The 19,513-nt window shown below is 43.7% G+C and overlaps 1 protein-coding gene across 1 annotated transcript in view; it reads right to left on the reverse strand.

Annotated features, from left to right (window-relative positions):
- Positions 1–827: 827 nt before the first annotated feature.
- LOC144807686 (uncharacterized) overlaps positions 828–19,513 on the reverse strand; it is a 61,639-nt gene continuing 42,953 nt past the window's right edge. Inside the window, exon 2 of the mRNA XM_078673327.1 lies at positions 828–4,746. Coding sequence (XP_078529453.1) covers positions 2,426–3,940 — 1,515 coding nt within the window. The 5' untranslated portion in view covers positions 3,941–4,746 and the 3' untranslated portion in view covers positions 828–2,425. The remainder of the gene's footprint in view (positions 4,747–19,513) is intronic.

Consider the following 19,513-nt stretch of genomic DNA (forward strand, 5'->3'; position numbering starts at 1 on the left):
AGACTGGCAAAGTGGCCCCAGGAATTGACAAGGGACCTAACCGAAACGGAGTTACAGTGTGGGGGAGGGTGCCATTAAACCAAACACGATGCTGCCATGTCGAAATTGGAATCTCTTGTGTACTATATGGAGTATAGTTCATAGGAATCGCTGTGTGAGTGTATGTTTGGAACATATCCTCATCCGCATTTATTGCAGGAAACGTAACCCAAGAGTAGAAAAGCTCAAAGGGGAACGCTGAATCAGCACTCACCACAAAGATAACAGACATACCATCGTCTGGTACTCCAAACTGCGTCAGATGACGCCGGAGCGCTGCCCGACTATGCTGAGCTATATCAATATCACACATAAGGATATGGAGAAGAAAAACAATTTATATAAATTGCAGCACAAAAAGGGTAGTTATTCAAAACATGAACCTTTTTTTAAATCTCAAGCTTGAATTAACCTATAACACATTCGTATAGGTAGGTTAATCCGTCACGCCTGTTAACCGGAAACAGTGGTGAGGGTATTGTGATACAGATACAAGCACTAATCAAGACGTTGGGCGCCATGTTGCGGGGATTCTGCTCATGCACAGAACTATGCACTGGAAACCAGGACCTCAGTGTATTGTGGTGTACCAAAAACCCACCTCAGTGCCCAGAACCCCTATCCAACTAGCATCAGTGTCTCATTCGTTCTCAGTACTACAGCAAAGCTACCAATGATTAGACAACCCAGAACAAGTGACTTTAGGACCTCTCAGGAATAGTGGGAATCAAGAACACTTTCATTTTTATTCTCATAAATGTCCGCAATGTGAGTAATCAGAGACAAGGTATAGTTTAAAATGTTTATTTCAACTACGTGCTCTAAGATGCAGTATATTTGCTAACATAAGTAAAAATATGCAAAAAATCAATACAATCAGCATTGTTACAGTTCCATAAAATACAAAGGGAGAAATCATATTATAATGATAGTGGAACCAGGTCTATAGCACCTTGTGTACCACCCTCCCCTTGCTAGGTATTATAATAATAGAGGATCTCAAGGTTAAAACGGGGACAGCATACCTCCAAAGTCAGGTGAAGTGAATCACATCCCAGATCAGTACAGCTCTTTGTTGATGGAAAGGTTTTTTCCAAGTGTTAGTCTCATGCATGCAGTGCAATATTAAAAGCACCTGAGTTTCAGAAATGAGCAGCTGTGTTTGTGTTGTGTTTAGAGCGTGGGCCGATCAACCTGCATCAACAGCATACATGTGTTATTTTAACCTTGAACACTTTGTGCAGACTTGAGTTCGCAGTGTGAGTCCAGAGATGTGAAAAACAGATCATTCTCATGTGAAGGAAAATCAAGCAGTTTGCCTTTATAAAAACAGAGACATGTAGTGTCATGTGCAAAAGCAGCAAAATGGCGTTTGAGCAACTAACTCACTTATACTAATATAGCAATATGTGCAGGCAGTATCGTATTCATCCCTACACTTTTACAGGTAGCATGAACAGTAACACTTGGATGTTTTTCTTTGTAACTCCTCATCGCTAAATAAAAACCACCAGTGTTTCTTTTCTTTTATTCCATATTGTGCTAGTCTCCTGGTGGATTTCCTGTTATATCAAGTTGTTTTTTCTATGTGTAGAGAAGTGAACAATCACTGGGAACAGACACTTTTATTATTCTACAAATCTTTGGTTTTCTTCTTTTCTTCTAGTCGAGTCTTCATTCATCTGGTATTTGAATATCCCACATAATAATATATTTGTTCCTGTAATTCTTTCATCTCACAATAACTGCACTGTTCTGCTCCTGTCTATGTCCTCAGATGAGTCAATAATATTGTTAATGTTCTTAATTTTTTTCTGAATTTACTGCATCTCTAGGAATTATTCTAAGTGAGTTAAATGAAGGTGTGTGTACGCTGAGGCTATGTAGGACCAGAAATTGACAAAAGCTCATCACAATTTTAGTGCAATTGTATGGTTTACCCCAGGTGTGTTCACAATTGACAAAATCACTTCTGACATTCATTGCAATGCTCTTTTTTACTCTGTGTGTGTTAGTTGATGTATTCGTAGGTCTAATAACTGACAGAAGGCATTCACACATTCACTGCACCTGAAAGGATTTTTCTCTGTGTGCATTAACGGATGAATCCTTAATGCGAAAGATGACCTAAAGGTACTTCTACACTCACTACAGTTGTACGGTATTTACAGAGTGTGTGTAAGCTGATGTCTACATAGGCTTGATAATTGACTACATTTCTTCTCACATTCATTACATTTGAAGGCTTTTCTTCTGTGTGTGTTCGCTGATGCCTGCTTAGGAGTGATAATGGACTGCAGCTTTTCAAGCATTCATAGCATTTAAAAGATTATTTTCCTCTTTGTGAGCTCGCTGATGATTTCTTAATGCTGAAGAGTAAGTAAAACTACTGCCACATTCTTGCAATGGTATGTTTTTCCCCTGTGTGTGCTCTCTGATGTGTGTGGAGGTTTGATAGATCCCTAAAGCTACTTCCACATTCACCGCAATGGTATGGTTTTTCCTCAGTGTGTATTCGTTGATGTCTCCGGAGGTCTGTTAACCGACTGAAGCTCTGCACACATTCCTTGCAATGGTATGGTTTTTCCCCTGTGTGTGTTCTCTGATGTGTTTGGAGATGTGCTAACCGACTGAAGCTCTGCACACATTCACTGCAATGGTATGGTTTTTCCCCTGTGTGTATTCTCTGATGTCTGTGGAGGTCTGTATTTCGACTGAAGCTCTTTACACATTCACTGCAATGGTATGGTTTTTCCCCTGTGTGTGTTCTCTGATGTGTGTGGAGGTTTGATAGATCCCTAAAGCTACTTCCACATTCACCGCAATGGTATGGTTTTTCCTCAGTGTGTATTCGTTGATGTCTCCAGAGGCCTGTTAACTGACTGAAGCTCTTTACACATTCACCGCAATGGTATGGTTTTTCCCCTGTGTGTGTTCGCTGATGTGTTTGGAGATGTGCTAACCGACTGAAGCTCTGCACACATTCACTGCAATGGTATGGTTTTTCCCCTGTGTGTATTCTCTGATGTCTGTGGAGGCCAGTATTTTGACTGAAGCTCTTCACACATTCACTGCAATGGTAAGGTTTTTCCCCTGTGTGTGTTCGCTGATGTGTTTGGAGTTCTGTTAACGTACTGAAACTCTTCACACATTCACTGCAATTGTATGTTTTTTCCCCTGTGTGTATTCTCTGATGTCTGCGGAGGTGTGATAATTGACTGAAGCTCTTTACACATTCTTTGCAATGGTATGGTTTTTCCCCTGTGTGTGTTCGCTGATGTGTTTGGAGTTCTTGTAACCGACTGAAGCTCTTCACACATTCACTGCAATCGTATGGTTTTTCCCCTGTGTGTATTTTCTGATGTACGTGTAGCTGTGAAATCTGATTGAAGTTCTTTCCACATTCCTTGCAATGGTATGGTTTTTCCCCTGTGTGTGTTCGCTGATGTGTTTGGAGTTCTGCTAACGTACTGAAACTCTTGGCACATTCACTGCAATGGTATGGTTTTTCCCCTGTGTGTATTCTCTGATGTCTGTGGAGGTTTGCAATTTGATTGAAGCTCTTTACACATTCCTTGCAATGGTATGCTTTTTCCCCTGTGTGTATTCTCTGATGTGTGTGGAGGTTTGCAATTTGACTGAAGCTCTTCCCACATTCATTGCAATGGTATGGTTTTTCCCCTGTTTGTATTCGCTGATGCTCTTTTATGGTTTCTAATTGGCTAAAGTTCTTGACATATTCAGTGGAATTGCATGATTTTTTTCCTGACCGTGTTTCCTGAAGGGTCAGCATAGTTAATAAACTACTTACTTGCGTTATTTTCACATTCCCTGTATGTGTGTTATATTTTGATTTCCGATTTAACAATAAAATACAAGACTCACTAAATACCTGCCACATTCATAATATCAGTAAGGCTTCCGTGTGGGTGATTGCATCTTTAGATTGGATAATGGCTTTGCATGCTTGCGGGTAAAGCTTAAACTTCCTTCCGTTAGGTGCAAATTGGGACAATACTCTGTACTTCAGAGAGCAGATCTCCGCTTTCCTTTAGCCTTCAGTTGTTAGGCTCCACTTCGTTGTGCTTTTCCCTGGTGCCTGTGGTTTGGCTAGAAAGACTTAACAATACACCTAGAGCACTGAATGCTGGTCTGTTGCCAGTTTAGATAGCGAAGCACTGCTCTAGCCATATCATGATGGTGAAGCGACTCGTAATGTGTACAGCTACTCCAAAGAGTGTCCCGGGGCAAAGTACAGGTCAGAAAAGAAAGCAAATCCGGTTGTTTCAAACATGGACAAAAAGCCACGTTTTCAACCTTTTTTTAAACATTATCATGTTGCTAACAGCTCAAAGCTGAAGAGGGAGTTTGTTCCAAGCTCCGGATCCCAAATAGACACGAGACCTTCCTCCAACTCTCATACCGGCCTCATGATCAAAGCTGGTGTTGGACGCTTGATTATACAGCAGGTGGTTTGTCAGTTTTGTTGGCTTAATTTTGTTGAGGTCATTTCTTCGTCTTGGGGTGTCGAGGTGCAGAGCTCAGACTCGGACACTCACTGAATTGCCTTTGACTGCGTCTTTCTGGATCTGTCCTCTGCCTCTGATGCATTGATGTTTTTGGAGCTCCTAATTTTTGGTAATTTTTGCAGGTTTGATGTGTTATCTTCATTATTCATAATCAATCCGTGCATTTAAGGCCTATTTTCTGTTGGATTTAAAGAAATGTAATATTACTAAATGCAAATGTAATAGAATGTGAATACACAATATTTAACCAGCTGGATAAGACATCTCTTCTCTACCAAATTTGAAATATAGTAAGGAACATTTTACCATACATGGATATTTAATAAAAATGTGGTTGGACATGTCACATCTTATTTACTTCTGAGAAGGCAGTGATTTACCATTGTTCAGAGTAAATTACTAAGGAAAGGGCAGCTACAGAGCACTCGTGCTAGAGGTACAGTTTTGGGTAGATACACATGGATAAGATTTCATTTAAACAGAACAGATTGTGGAAAAAGAGAGGAATCAGGAAGCGCTGCCGTTAATTCAGTTTCAGGAAGTATCTACCTTAGGTAGCTCTTCAAGAAGTGTATGACAAAGGTAACTCTTCAGGAAGTGAATAACAAAGGTAACTCTTTATGAACTGTATAACAAAGGTAACTCTTCAGGAAGTATATATGACAAAGGTAACTCCGGAAATCTTTTTCCGCAATGCTTTCCTGTTCACACTGGATCAGCTCAAATGCCAACTGCCGCCTTTACCTTGCTTGTTACTAAAGACAGGGGTCTCTGTTTAAACAGGGTGGTCACTCCTTGACCACAAGGGAGATGTCTTCAGTCTTCTAGTCGGTATAGAATGTCGAAGGTCCAAGAGTTTCATTTCAGAGTTTCGTTCCAAGATAATCTAAAGTCCTGGGGACACAGCACCTATCTTTATAGTAAGTAAATGGGCTGGATTACCCGCTAGGTCCCGCCTATGGGTGGACCTGGGAAGGGGGTGGTTACACCCCTTTCCCTTTGTCCAGTATCGCGCCAGAGCGGGGCTGGAGTGCCCCAGTAACTGGTTTGAACCGGGCTATGCATGGAGCATCTTGTGTGCCCCATGCAGTGTCTGGAAAAGCATTGTTCCATTCAACCCACCCTGCCCCAATACACTATAGGCTGTCTGGGGAGGTGCTAGCACCTCCCTCGACAGGAAACTCATTTTCCAGGCCTCCCTTGCTGGAGTTTCGTCCAGCAGCAGGAGTTCAGACTCGTGTCTGTGGCAGCAGCATCCATTTTTTGATGCTGAAGCTCTGTTTAACTTTAACCGGGTAAAGCAGTAACATACATGTCTTTTCCCTCTAGAAGGGTGGAATGCTACCCCTGCTGCCAGAATTGGTGGGGGCGGTAGTATTCCAAAGTGTTTGACACCTTACACCACATGTTTTGATAAAGCCACACCAAATTTAGCATTTAACCATGAGGATTATAATGCACTTAAGAGTATATGGTATAGCTATATCATAGAACAGCTATAAGGACATGGTTCTGAAAGCTGCAGAGGGGCTCAGCTCATGCTAGGGCACCCTCTCACATAAAACCAAGCACTCTGCTTTGAGGATTGTCGAGGCCTACCATGGGAGTGACTTATAGGTGCATATGTGTCTATATATAAAGGTAGATATAGGTATACTATATCTAAGTAAGGGGTGATTACACCACCTTACTCAAGCTGAGTGATCAGCCTGTGGTGTCAGTTTGGATGGCCAGCCAGGGGTGGCATAATACATGCTTCAGCCCCTGGTAGGCCTTGGATGCACCTATGCCCTGGGTACCTATGGTACACTACACAGGGGCTCACAGAGATGACCCAATACCCAACCTGGTATGTACCTAAAGTACATGGAGTCCCTTTTATAGGGAGAGCAGATAGCCTGGAGCCCCGAATAGCAGGATCCCAGGCCAACTAAGTCAAAAACCAGCAAAACACAAGGCAAAAAGTTGGGGTATAAAAAGAATACAAGGGGGTCAAAGGGAATATTTATCGACCTAGCATTGTTATCATCCCTTCCCACTATGAATACCAACAAATAGGATAACAATGGGTCAAAAAGCAAACTATCCCAAAAATTATCTGTGTGTCAAAAGGTACAGCCGCGAAATCCACTAAGGGTGAATCGTGGTGAAATAATTATTCCCATGAGATTACCAACCTGTACCGCCCTACATCATTTGGGATCCTTCATCCTGAAGAAAAGTGGTTGCACCCACAGTAGATTAGGCGGGTAGTAGCCTAGTCTAACAAGATGTCTCAAATGTGAGTGTGGTGTACTATGGTATCAGGGGGTAAACTGACTAGCAGTGCCAAAAGTGATAAAAGTAATATGTGCTAAGTGCAAAAAATGTTTAAAATTGGGTAGTGGAAATGGACAAACAATTTTATTGAGGTCCTATCTGCTCTCAAAACTAAAAACAGTGCATAGTAGTGTAAACAAATAACTACTAGAATTGATATTCGGTCGACATGTTTCTGTAGTGAATATAGAGCCTATTGGTCTCCTACTGCTTCCTCAGGACCATAGTTTATGCTACTGCGTGAAGTGAATAGCGGTGAAAAGAAATGAGTTGGGGTAACCATATAGTCAGATATCCACCTTCCTACATCCAGTGTCTTCACAGTGTTGGAAATTATCAATTTTATTAACAGCACGATATTAACTCACCACTGCTGTGGCTTGCAGCAATAAGGCCATTATGAACGGACTAAGTTGTGTGCCAGAATGCCTGTGAATAGTTGAGCAAGAATGTTTGGGAGGGAGATTGATCTCATGATGAGCAGGCCTAGGGGTTTTGTCAGGGTCTGTGAATAACTGTTATTACTGTTTCTCTCTTGGTGTCAGTGGGCTTGTCTGTATCCTCAGCTCTTTAAAAAAATTTTGAAAACAAAACTAGTCAGATGATAGCTGCCAGGTGTACATGTTTTGCACGTGCAGAATCACACACTAGTAGCTGTACTGCATGCATGATTCACCTTGTCAGTTTGTAAGCAAGTGAGCATTCACAGACCCCAATCTGACTATTTTTGACACTGGAAGCAGTTAGAGTTTCACTTCAACTTCAACAAAATGCGGGAGTAACTCTCCCTCCAGGGTAGGAAGAGAAATGGATCACCCTCTAAACGTACTGGCGAGTAGTGCTATACGGTTCATAGCACCATTTATCTGGGGAAAGCTGGGGAAATGGTACAATGCACTGGGAAAATGGCATGTGATGACAATGTGACATGACATTTCCACTAAACCTGCTTTTACACTTTTTGTTTGAGCTGTCTGTGTTCAGTTTATCAAGGCCCAGGGTTTAGTTTCAAGTCAAGAGATAGTGCAGGATTAGACTAATTATAATGTCAAAGATGCCAACAAATGCCTTTAACATGTATGCCTTTACCCTGCAATGCCATTAACACGTATGCCTTTACTACGTAACACCTTTACCATGCATATGCCTTGACCATGCATAATGAATGATTTACAAAAATGGCCCTGCCAGTAAATGGTGGGTGCCCTTAAGCCCATCCAGGGCACCCACATGATCAATGTTGATTGCCCCCAAAGTCCCCATGACGCCAGCGGGAGCCAGTATTGTTCCTACCCATAGGGAGCAGCTTAAAATCCTGCGCTCTACGGGCAGGACATAATTTTTTCATGTGTTTCTCTGCTTGCTTTATAAGCTGTGCATTGTGGGGAGTGTAAATTATTGTCAGCCCAGGTAACTATAACTGCTCAGTTTCTATGGTTGGCAGTTTTCAGCGTTAAAGTAAATAGATTCTCGATATTTCTGGATTGCATATTTCCCATAGTAAACAAAGAGGCTACTTGTAGTGAGGGCATTAGAGGGTACACGGTAGCCGACCTCCAGACTGCTCTGGGCTTGTCTTTATGGCTGCTCCCCCTTCGAGCCTCTATGGTTCTCAAGTAAACTGCCCCAAGGAACAGGGCTCTTAAGTCCTTAATATGGTGTACTTGCACCACATACAGGAGATCACCATATCTAGTTAAGTTGTCCAAAAGTTATGACAAGACCGTGTTAAACTGTAAAATCCAGCAATAATTAGAGTTCAGTGGACTCTGGTGCGATGGCACCTGCTGCACCAATGGAAGCTATGTCTCTATTTTACGCATTGTGTTTGAAAGTTGGAGTGGAGGATAAACAATCTGTGTTTGTGATAACAATAATGATTTACAAGTACAGTTTTTACACTGAAAATCTTATCCAAATAATTGATTGTGAATACATAGAAAATTGTGTGTGCTAATGTAATTTAATGTGTGCTTTAATGTATAGGGCAGGCATAGGGAATACCTAATTAAAAGAGGATTTCTATCTTCTAAGGAAGAGGTTAAGCACATTGATAAAGACAGAAAGGAGTGCTCCCACAAAGAAATACACATACAAAGAGATGCACAGACCCACAAACACACACCAAACATGAACTTACAGACACCTAACTACCCACAATGGTGCCCACAAACACATATATACAAATAGAAACAAACTAACACCCACAAACAGATATTCAAATAGATGCACACAAACATGCACAGATAAGCAAACACACAGGCTAAAAGACACTCACATGTAAACCAGCACACACCTCATTGACACTGAAGTAAATAGGTAATAATGAGACACTGGCAGGCAGGAGCGTGGCTTGGGCAGTAAGATTGGAGGGGGTGAGCTGTAGAGTTTCCATGAATGGAGCTGAGTTATAATGTGCAGGAGAGGGCCTAACGGGGCAATGGAAAGGAGACACATGCGGAGTGAGAGAAAACACGTTATTTTGTCATACAACCAACATTGTTAAAGACTTTCAAAACAGAAAGGGAAAAGTGTGTGTCGATAAAAATTCCTGTTGAAATGCAACAGACATCTCACCATACCCGACTAAAAGCACCTGTGCCCAACTATTTAGCTGAAAATACATTTACTAGTGAGATGTAACGCCCCAAATACCACCCCCGGAAGCTGCGTCCCTACTGGCATGGCAGAGAATGACACCGAAAAGGGAATGAAGTAGAATTTCAAGTACTAGGGTCTCTACAGCAGCACAGAGGATAATTGCCTAACTTGGCCTGGTGCTCTAGAGGGGCCATTCCCACTAAATCTTCAGCCCGATCTTGCTTGGCCAGGGATGAGGGACGGCGACGCGATAACTTAAGACACACAGTGGGTCGGTAACAGGCAGAAAGCTCTGATACCTGCTACTTTTTAGCGACTGAGCAGAAAGGTGCCCATGTCACAAAAGGGCCTAATGCCCACTAGATTAGCATTCAAGAATCACTGACATAATCATATCTGTCCCCAACAGCCCCTCAACAGAGATCACTGAACAGTGCTTTAACTATACACAAGGACAGAGCACAGAGGTCGCCGTCACCAACAACAATTGATGGAATATGTCACCCTAAGTGGGAAGGGTATGCCCAGACATGGGTGCCGTGCTCACTACACCACTGGATTCAAGCTAACCTGGCTGATGCCCTGCAACCGGTCCCAGGATGCTTGTTTCCGGTCCAGGGAGGACCTGGCTTGTCAGTTCGGGCTGGACTGTTCCCACAAGGAACAGGGTTGAGACTGATTTGCATATGGTTGGGTCCAAACTGAGGTGGTGAGCAAAAGAATAATGGATTTAACCCAGATCTTTGTTGCTGCGGGTGTATGTTTGCAGTGTCCAGCATTCTGTCCATCAATTGTTTCTTTTGAATATGCCACCCTAAGTGGGAAGGGTATGCCCAGACGTAGGTCCCATGCTCACTACACCACTGGATTCAAGCTAGCCTGGCTGATGAAGGGTGATGCCCTGAAACCGGTCCCAGGATGCTTGTTTCCAGTCCAGGGAGTATCTGGCATGGCAGTTTGGGCTGGACTGTTCCCACAAGGAACAGGGTTGAGACTGATTTGCACATGGCTGGGTCCAAACTGTCGTGGTGTGGTGAGCAAAATAATGATGGATTAAACCCAGATCCTTGTGACTGGGGGTGAATGTTTCCAGTGTCTGGCATTCCGTCCAGCAATTGTTTCTTTTGAATACAGCATGTAGAGGGGGCCCAGGCGCTGAGGCAGGGCTGTCCGCTGACCATGGAGGAGAGCTGCAAGGTGCTGCTGCGAGATGGTCATGCTGCTAAACATGGTCAGTGACATCGCTAATGACAACGTCCACACAACCACTCACACACCCACTCCCATCCCACAGAACCTCTCATACACCCACTCCCAACCCCACACAACCCCTCACATACCAATTCACAGACCCATACCAGCACTCACACAACCAATAACTCATCCAAAGAGCCACTCACAAATCCACTCACTCATACAGCCACTTACATACCCACTAAGTCACCCATATAGCCACTCATGCTCCCATTCACTCACCAATACAACCACTCACATATACAGATATACATACACTTACACATCCACTCATACACCCTTACATCTACTCTCACACCTACTCAATCACTCATACAGAAACTCACACTGCCACTCACTCACCCATACAGGTACTCATTCACCCAGATACTCCCCTATAAAGCTACTCACACTGCCACTTACTCACCAATACAACTACTCACACACCAACGTATTTACCATTCAGCCACCCATACACCCACTCACTTACTCATACAGCCACTGACACAGTCTCTCATTGACCCATACAGTCACTGACAGCCTCTCACTCCCCCATACAACCACTCACACACTGACATAACCACTTACATAACCATTCACACATCCATACTACCATTCACTCACCCTTACAGCCACTCACACAGACATTCCCTCTCCAATACAGTCACTCACAACCACGGGAGCGTAACCAACTGCTGTGTATAGGGGACACACTCTGAGAGAGCTCCACGCCCGGACCAACTAATGCTGCTAAATCCGGCATTGTTATGACGCATCCTACACCCAGATGAGAGAAGTGTGACTGCACAGCGGAAGGCGGATGATATGCCCACACCAAAACAGTCGATGCGACCTGTGGGCAGCCAAACAAAGAGACTGTGCTGACAACGCCTGATTCCGATACGGGTGAGACAGCACAGGTTTGAGAGATCACGGAGACAAGGACGGCACAGAGAGGTACGATAATCCAACCAGTTGGGGACCCCTGCATTCCGGGCTATAGAGTTAACCATGGGTGCGGGCAAGGACCCTGAGAGCTGCATCACCGAGGCCGCCGGACCCGTCCCCGGCATAACGCACTGCGCGAACCCGCGCCGCTCCTGCTTTGGTGGCGGAAGGCTGTGTCCACTCTCCCCCCCAGAACTACATTGTACTGAACTCCTGGGCTCACCAGAGGGGGGACAAGCAAAGGGAGGCAGACCTGTGCAGGGCTTCGGGGATGGAGGGCCGGCAACGGAGGCCGGTGCCAACGCCATTTAGGGCCTAACCAATTCACCCGCTCCCGATACGGGAGACAGCACCGGTCTGAGAGAGCACGAAGGCTAGGATGGCACAGAAAGATATGGCAATTGACCGACAGGGGACCCCTGCATTACGGGGTTGTCGGGAAAGCCCTGGGTGCCGGTTAGGACCCTGGAAGCAGCATCACCGAGGACTCTGGACCCATCCCTGGCATGACACACAGAGCAAGCCCGCGCCTCTCCCGCTTCGGTTGCCGAATGTTGTATCCACCCTCCCCCAAACCTGCATTGTACTGAACTCCTGGTACCACTGGACAGATGACGAGCAGGAGGCTGGAGAGTGGAGGCAGGCCTAAGTGGGGCCCCGGGGGTCAGATGGCCGGCAACAGAGGCCAGTAAACTGGCACAGTGCACGGTACAGCTCACAACCTTGCCCCTGCGCAACACCAGACTTGGCTGCGATCTCCAGTGGGTGAGCGAAGACCTGCAAGCTCCCCCTGGGTATGTGAAATACCCAAACACCCCTTCTGCACAGGACTAACGGCGGCCCGGCAGCACTTTGGGGCGACACCTGGGCCCTGTCCTACATTGTGACTGGCCTGGGACAAACACACATGCAGTGGCTATGCTAGACCACGAAAGAAAAACGGTGAGTAGAGACTCTCAGTTCTCCCCCATCCACCCTCCTACTACTTTATATACACAAACATGTTGAGTAGGCCCCAGGATACTGCCCTTAAACATGGGCCTTCCCTGACGCTGGGCGGTGGAATCCCCACTGTGTGAAGAGTTACGCATCATATGGCCTACTGAGGGAAGCAAGACACTCTGCTGCACCTACCAACTTAGGTCACTGAGCTCCTCCCCCATTGCAGCACGCACACACTGGAGGGTGAAAAAAGGCACTCCAGGAGGTACTTCAGGCTTGGGACAGAGTGGACACCGCATACAACAGGGGGCAACTCGAGAATGGAACCGAACTAACTGCCTGAAAGAGAATCACCAACTTAAAAGTAGAGGGTTCATTTGTCAGCTACCTGTGCAATGACACAGTGGGGTGGGGGATGTGAGTTGGAGGAAACTACCGAAGACATTGCAAAAAAGGAAGGGGACCCCCTCTAAAGATACAGAACAAGGTCAGGGAGAAGAGGGGAAAATAAACAGACCTAAGAAAAAATCTCCCTCATGACCACATTTATTTATGCATAGGAATTAATCCCAAAGGTCAACTGTGAGCGCCCAAGCTGGTGTGTGAACCCACTCAGAGAAAATTATAACGACATATCTGAAAAATATACAGTTTTTTATTTTCATTTCATTTTATCAAAATATTTTTTCATAGCTTATACAAATCCATAAATATTTTTACAAATAACATATTTAAACATAGTAAAGTCACAGATCAACATAAATAAGAAAAACAATACATATAATCAAACATGAAAGCCCAGAAAAAAACAACCAGAAACATCACACCACCCCTTTCATACCCAACTCACACAAATCCAGACACACCTTCACATTCATAATATATCTGGGGAACACAATTACAGAATAACAAAGTAACTGTGATGATCAAAGACAGAAACTGCACAAGGGCAGGATGTTATATAGGCCGTGGTCGACACGTATCGGTGGCTGCAAGCTGATAGAATGCCACCTTCATCAGGACCTGCCAGATATAATGCCCCAAAGTATGGGGGGAAAAGATGCCACTCAACCCGGGAAAGGTAAAAACACACACTCCAACAATAGGTATAAGCACCTTCTTTATAGGTGCCGATATGCATCTTTAGATATAGAAAACAGATTTGCCAGACAGTCCTCAGCTAGGTGTAAACACCAATCTCAGCATCTGCGGGGATTAAACCCCATCAATCCTTTCTAGTATGACAATTACTCGAAATTCGGAAGCCTCTATTCTTATATCTTGCACATATTCTTGGTTTCTACAGGATGTATCAAACACCGGAACAGTATGGCGAGAGTATAATATAGCAACTCCCAGTGAAGGGCCTCCAATACTTCAAAAGCTACACTTGGTCCAGTAATCCTCCTCCTTCTCAATCTTCCACCAATGTCTATGCTTCAATATGTAGTGGTCTCTAAAAACGGTCCGATGTATTCCTGGAGTGCCGCCTCAACAGAGCTTGCATCCGCCCGGAGAGTATACACAGAATCGCCTACAGGGGCCCACTGGTTCAGGCTAGAACCATACATACGACAGACCATACTGAGCTGCTGCTGACGTCAGTGCATCACCCCGTGCAATAACAGAGACATTGCGCCCAAATAGACACTTCTACCCGTAGGCACGCTGTGTGGCCTCCTGGTGCTGTGCAGGGAAACAAATAAAAATGGGACGCCCCAAAAGGAAAGTCCCGGAGACGACCACAACTACAGGCAAACAACAAACGGAGGATACGGACCCCCACCTCTCATCAGCCTTCCTTGAGCTGTGTCCCACCAACAAACATGACTTCAGAACCCGACAAACTAGATTAAATCCTACAGGAAGTTCGGGACGCAAGAAAATCCATAGAGCACCAAATTGGCTCAACAACAGGATTCACTCTTCTGAAAGCAGACCATGATAAACTTGCCACCACCGTTAAAGATAATATACTCGCTGGTGCCATAGCATAAAGAGCAAGCAATGCAACTGACACAGCTACAGCGCCAAGTGTTGGGACAACAGGAATGGATTGATGATGTTACTAATCTTGATGTTACTAATATCGATATTTGTATTATTGTTATGTATTTTATTATGTATTTAATATGTATGTGTTATATGTTTTATGTTAAGTATTTTACTTGTTTTATATTATATGTGTACTATTTTTATATGTTAATAATGTTATTTTTAAGTCAATTTTGTGTTTTAATACCGGAGCGGGTTGTGCCTAAATATAGGGAAATAGGGTGGGAAGTAATTTAATTATACTAAATTAATTACTAATTTTTTATAATTATAAATTAATTTTAATTAATTTTTGCGTTTAAGTTCTGTAGCGGGTTATGGATTTACAGGGGAATTGGGTGGGAAGTAATTTAATTGTAATTAAGTAATGATGTATTTTTATTTATTGGTTTTGATAATTATTATTTTTTCCTTAATTATAAATTGGTAAATATTTTTAAAATGTTAAATTAATTTATTAATTGGTAATCAATGTTTTTATTTGGCAATTCAATTTCTTAATTGGTAATTACTTTTTTTAAATGGCAATTAATATTTTTAATTGGTAATTAATTGTTATTCATTGGAAATTATGTTTTATTAATTGGTAATTAATGTTTCATAAAAAGTATTTTTGGGTATAAAAAAGCATTGTATTGTTTATTTTTTTTTAAGTGTTAATCAATTTTTAATAATTAATATGTTTTTGTTATGAAAAATTTGTTATTGTTCAATATTTATTATTTGGTCATTAATATATATTAATTAATATTTATTATTAATTTACTGTTAATTAATTATCAATTGTAGTTATGTTTTTAATAATTATTAATGGGTTTTTGTAAATGATGTAGAGTTATTTAAAAAACTAAATTATTAATTATTTTAAATACAAAAATTATTTATAAGTATGTTATATTTAACTTTTACTCTATCCAACACTTTCTCTTATGTTGCACTCTCTCGAGTTGGAATAGTAATTTTTACCCCTACACTATCCAATGCTTTCCTTACTGTTGCACTCTCTGGAGTTGGAATAGTAATTTTTACCCTTACGCTATCCAACGCTTTCCCTACAGTTGCACTCTCTGGAGTTGGAATAGTAATTTTTACCTTTACGATTTCCAACGCTTTCCCTACTGTTGCACTCTCTGGAGTTGGAATAGTAATTTGTACCCCTACGCTATTCAACACTTTCCCTACAGTTGCACTCTCTGGAGTGGGAATAGTAATTTTTACCCCTACACCATCCAACGCTTTCCCTACTGTTGCACTCTCTGGAGTTGGAATAGCAATTTTTACCCCTACGCTATCCAACGCCTTCCCTGCTGTTGCACTCTCTGGAGTTGGAATAGTAATTTTTACCCCTACGCTATCCAACGCTTTCCCTACTGTTGCACTCTGCGGAGTGGGACTAGTAATTCTTACCCCTACGCTATCCATTGTTTTTGCTACTGTTGCACTCTCTGAAGTGGGAATAGTCATTTTTACCCCTACACTATCCAACGCTTTCCCTACTGTTGCACTCTCTGGAGTGGGAATAGCCATTTTTACCCCTACGCCATCCAATGCTTTCCCTAGTGTTGCACTGGATTGGGAATAGTAATTGTTACCTCTACGCTATCCAACGCTTTCCCTACTGTTGCACTCCCTGGAGTTGGAATAGTAATTTGTACACCTAAGCTAGCCAATGCTTTCCCGCCTGTTGCACTCTCTGGAGTGAGAATAGTAAATTTTACCCCTATGCTATCCAACGCTTTTCCTACTGTTGCATTTTCTGGAGTGTGAATAGTAATTTTAAGCCCTACGCTATCCAACATTTTAATTACTGTAGTTTTTTTGGGACTTTGAATAGTAGTTTTATTTCTTCAGCTATTTAATATTATTTGTATTATTTTAGATAATGTAGTATATAATGAATTTTATAAATATTGATAGTATATTTAATTATTTTAGCGTATTAAACATAATTATTTACTTTTTATTTATGTTATTGTTTTAAGTGTGTAGATGTATTTGTAATTTATAATATTTTTAATAATATATAAGTTATTAAAATAATTATTAAAACATATTATTAAGTAAGTATATATTATATATTTTATGTATATGTGTAATTAATGTTTTATTATTATATATGTATTATTTATTCAATTTAAACATTAGTAAATATTTTTAACTATGTTTATTTTATTTATAAGTATTATTTACTTTATTTTATACATTTTGTTTACCGAAAAAAACTGACATTTTTAATTACGATTATTTTAACACTGATATTTTTTTTCTCGATATTTTTGTACTTAACATGTTGTAGATAGTATGTCGATATTCTTGCCTTCGATATTCCTGCATCGATATTTCTGTAGTTTGATATTTTGTAGGTCAATATTCTGTCAGTGATTCGTTCCATGTCTTGGCGCGAGGTACATATATGGGGGACAGTGGCGAGGGTGTGGTCGGTGGAGTGGAGCTGGCGGGGTGGGGTGTAGAAACTGAGTCGGCTGTTGAGGTATGCTGGTCCAGTGCTGTGGAGTGCCTTGTGTGCGTGAGTGAGGATCTTGAAGGTTATCCTCTTGTTGACGGGGAGCCAGTGTAGGTCTCTTAGGTGGGGTGTGATGTGGCTGTGGTGAGGGATGTCAAGGATCAGGCATGCTGAGGTGTTCTGGATGCATTGGAGCCGTTTAAGGAGTGTGGCCGAGGCTCCTGCGAAGAGGTAATTTCCGTAGTCCAGTCTGCTGCTGACAAGGGCCTGGGTGACCGTCCTTCTCGTTGCGGTGGGGATCCACTTGTAGATCCGGCGGAGCATGCGGAGGGTGTTCAAGCAGGAGGAAGAGACGACGTTGACCTGCTTTGTCATGGAGAAGGTCGATTCGAGGATGACCCCAAGGTTACATGCATGGTCGGTGGGCGTTAGTGCAGTTCCTAGAGCGGTCAGCCACCAGTAGTCGTCCCAGGCCGAGGGAGTGGATCCGAGGATGAGGACCTCCGTCTTCTCCGAGTTCAGCTTCAGTCAGCTGTTTCTCATCCATTTGGCGATGGCTTTCATTCCTTCGTGGATGTTGGTTTCGGCGGCCAGGGGGTCTTTGGTGAGGGAGAGGACGAGCTGGGTGTCATCGGAGTAGGAGATGATGTTTAGGTCATGCAGTCGAGCGGCATGGGCGAGCAGTGCCATGTAGATGTTGAACAGCGTTGGGCTGAGGGATGAGCCCTTGGGTATGCCACAGATGATCTCGGCGGCTTTGGAGCGGAAGGGAGGTGTAGGAAGGTGGCTACCTGACTATGGTTACTCCGGATTTTTTGCCTGTGTTTAGCTGGTTTTTGACTTAGTTGACCTGGTTCCCTGCTAATCAGGGCCCCAGGCCATCTGCTCTCTCTGTAAAATAGATTCCATGTACCCTAGGTACATACCACAATTGGAAATGGACTCCTTGTCAGCCCCTGTATAATGCACTATAGGTGCCCAGGGCATAGGGGCCACCAAGGCCTACCAGGGGCTGCAGCATATCTTTTGCCACCCCTGGCTGGTTCTTAAATTGACACAACTGGCTGATCACTCAGCTGGGGTAAGGTGGTGTAATCACCCCTTGCTTAGATATAGTATACCTATATCTAAACCTATATCTGGACACATATTAACCTGTGAGCCACTCCTATGGAAGGCCTCATCAATCCTGGAGGCAGAGTGCGTGGTTTCATGTGAGATGGAGCTCTAGCATGAGCCGAGCCTGTCTGCAGCTGTCGGGAACAACTCCCTAAGCTGTTTCAGGATAATGCCATACCATATACTCTTAAGTGCCTTATAATCCTCGCGGTTATATAGCAACTTTGGTTTGGCTTTATCAAAACATGTCGTGTAAGGTGTCATACGATTTGGAATACTATCCCCTCGCCAGTTCTGGCGACGGGGATAGCATTCCACCCCTCTAGAGGGGTAAGACATGTTACTTTGCTTTAATGCGGTTGATTTCTCCAAAGACCTTAGATCCACAAAATGGATGCCTCTGCCACAGACAAATGTCTGGACCCCTGCAGTTGACCGAAACTCAACCAAATGGGTCCTGGACAAAGGGTTTCCTGTCACAGGAGGGTGTCACCGCCCTCCAGACAGGAGATAGTGGATTGTAGCAGGGAGGTTTGAAAGAAACCAGACACTGCTTGGGGCGCACAAGGCTGCCCCTTGCATAATCCGGCCAAACCGGTTCTGGGGCACTCCAGCCCTCGTGCCAGGGCGGCCTGGATCAAAGGAAGGGGGTGTATCCACCCACTTCCTGGGTCCCACCCATAGGAGGGCACCTAGCAGGTAATCACGCCCCCCAGATTCGAATAAGAGTGGGAGCAGTGCCAATGCACATCAGATTTCCTGGAAGAAACATTTGAAACGAAATTCTGGACCCTTCGCCCTCCATCTCAACGTGGAAGCCCGAAGAATCTCCCTTGTGGTCAAGGAGTGACCACCCTGCAGCAGCAGGCACCATCCAGCCCTCGACGTCTACTTAGTTGCAGTTCCCGCCGGAACTCGAGCAACTGAGATCAACGAGATCAAGCTTGCCTGCCTTCCAACAGCCCGATCCACAGTCCCTGCAGAGCTGAGACCCGTGGAGGCGACCGGAAGCGTGGGGCACGCCATCTTGAATTGACCACGAGACGCTGACCGTGCAGCCCACGAGTGACCCTCGAAGCTGTGCACCGGGGTTTGAGAAGCCCCCACCCTGAGCTACTCCTGAGCCGAAGTTCGGCCCTCCACACTCGACGAGTGCTGCGTGGGGCCCTTCTGCTCCATTTGGCTCAACGCGTTGACCCGGTCACTTGCCAGCTGGCTAGTGGTCCCTGTGCCGACGAAACTACAAAGAAGACTCGTGAATCTG

The sequence above is a fragment of the Lissotriton helveticus genome, chromosome 1_2 (assembly GCF_964261635.1).
Source record: "Lissotriton helveticus chromosome 1_2, aLisHel1.1, whole genome shotgun sequence".
Lineage (NCBI taxonomy): Eukaryota > Metazoa > Chordata > Amphibia > Caudata > Salamandridae > Lissotriton > Lissotriton helveticus.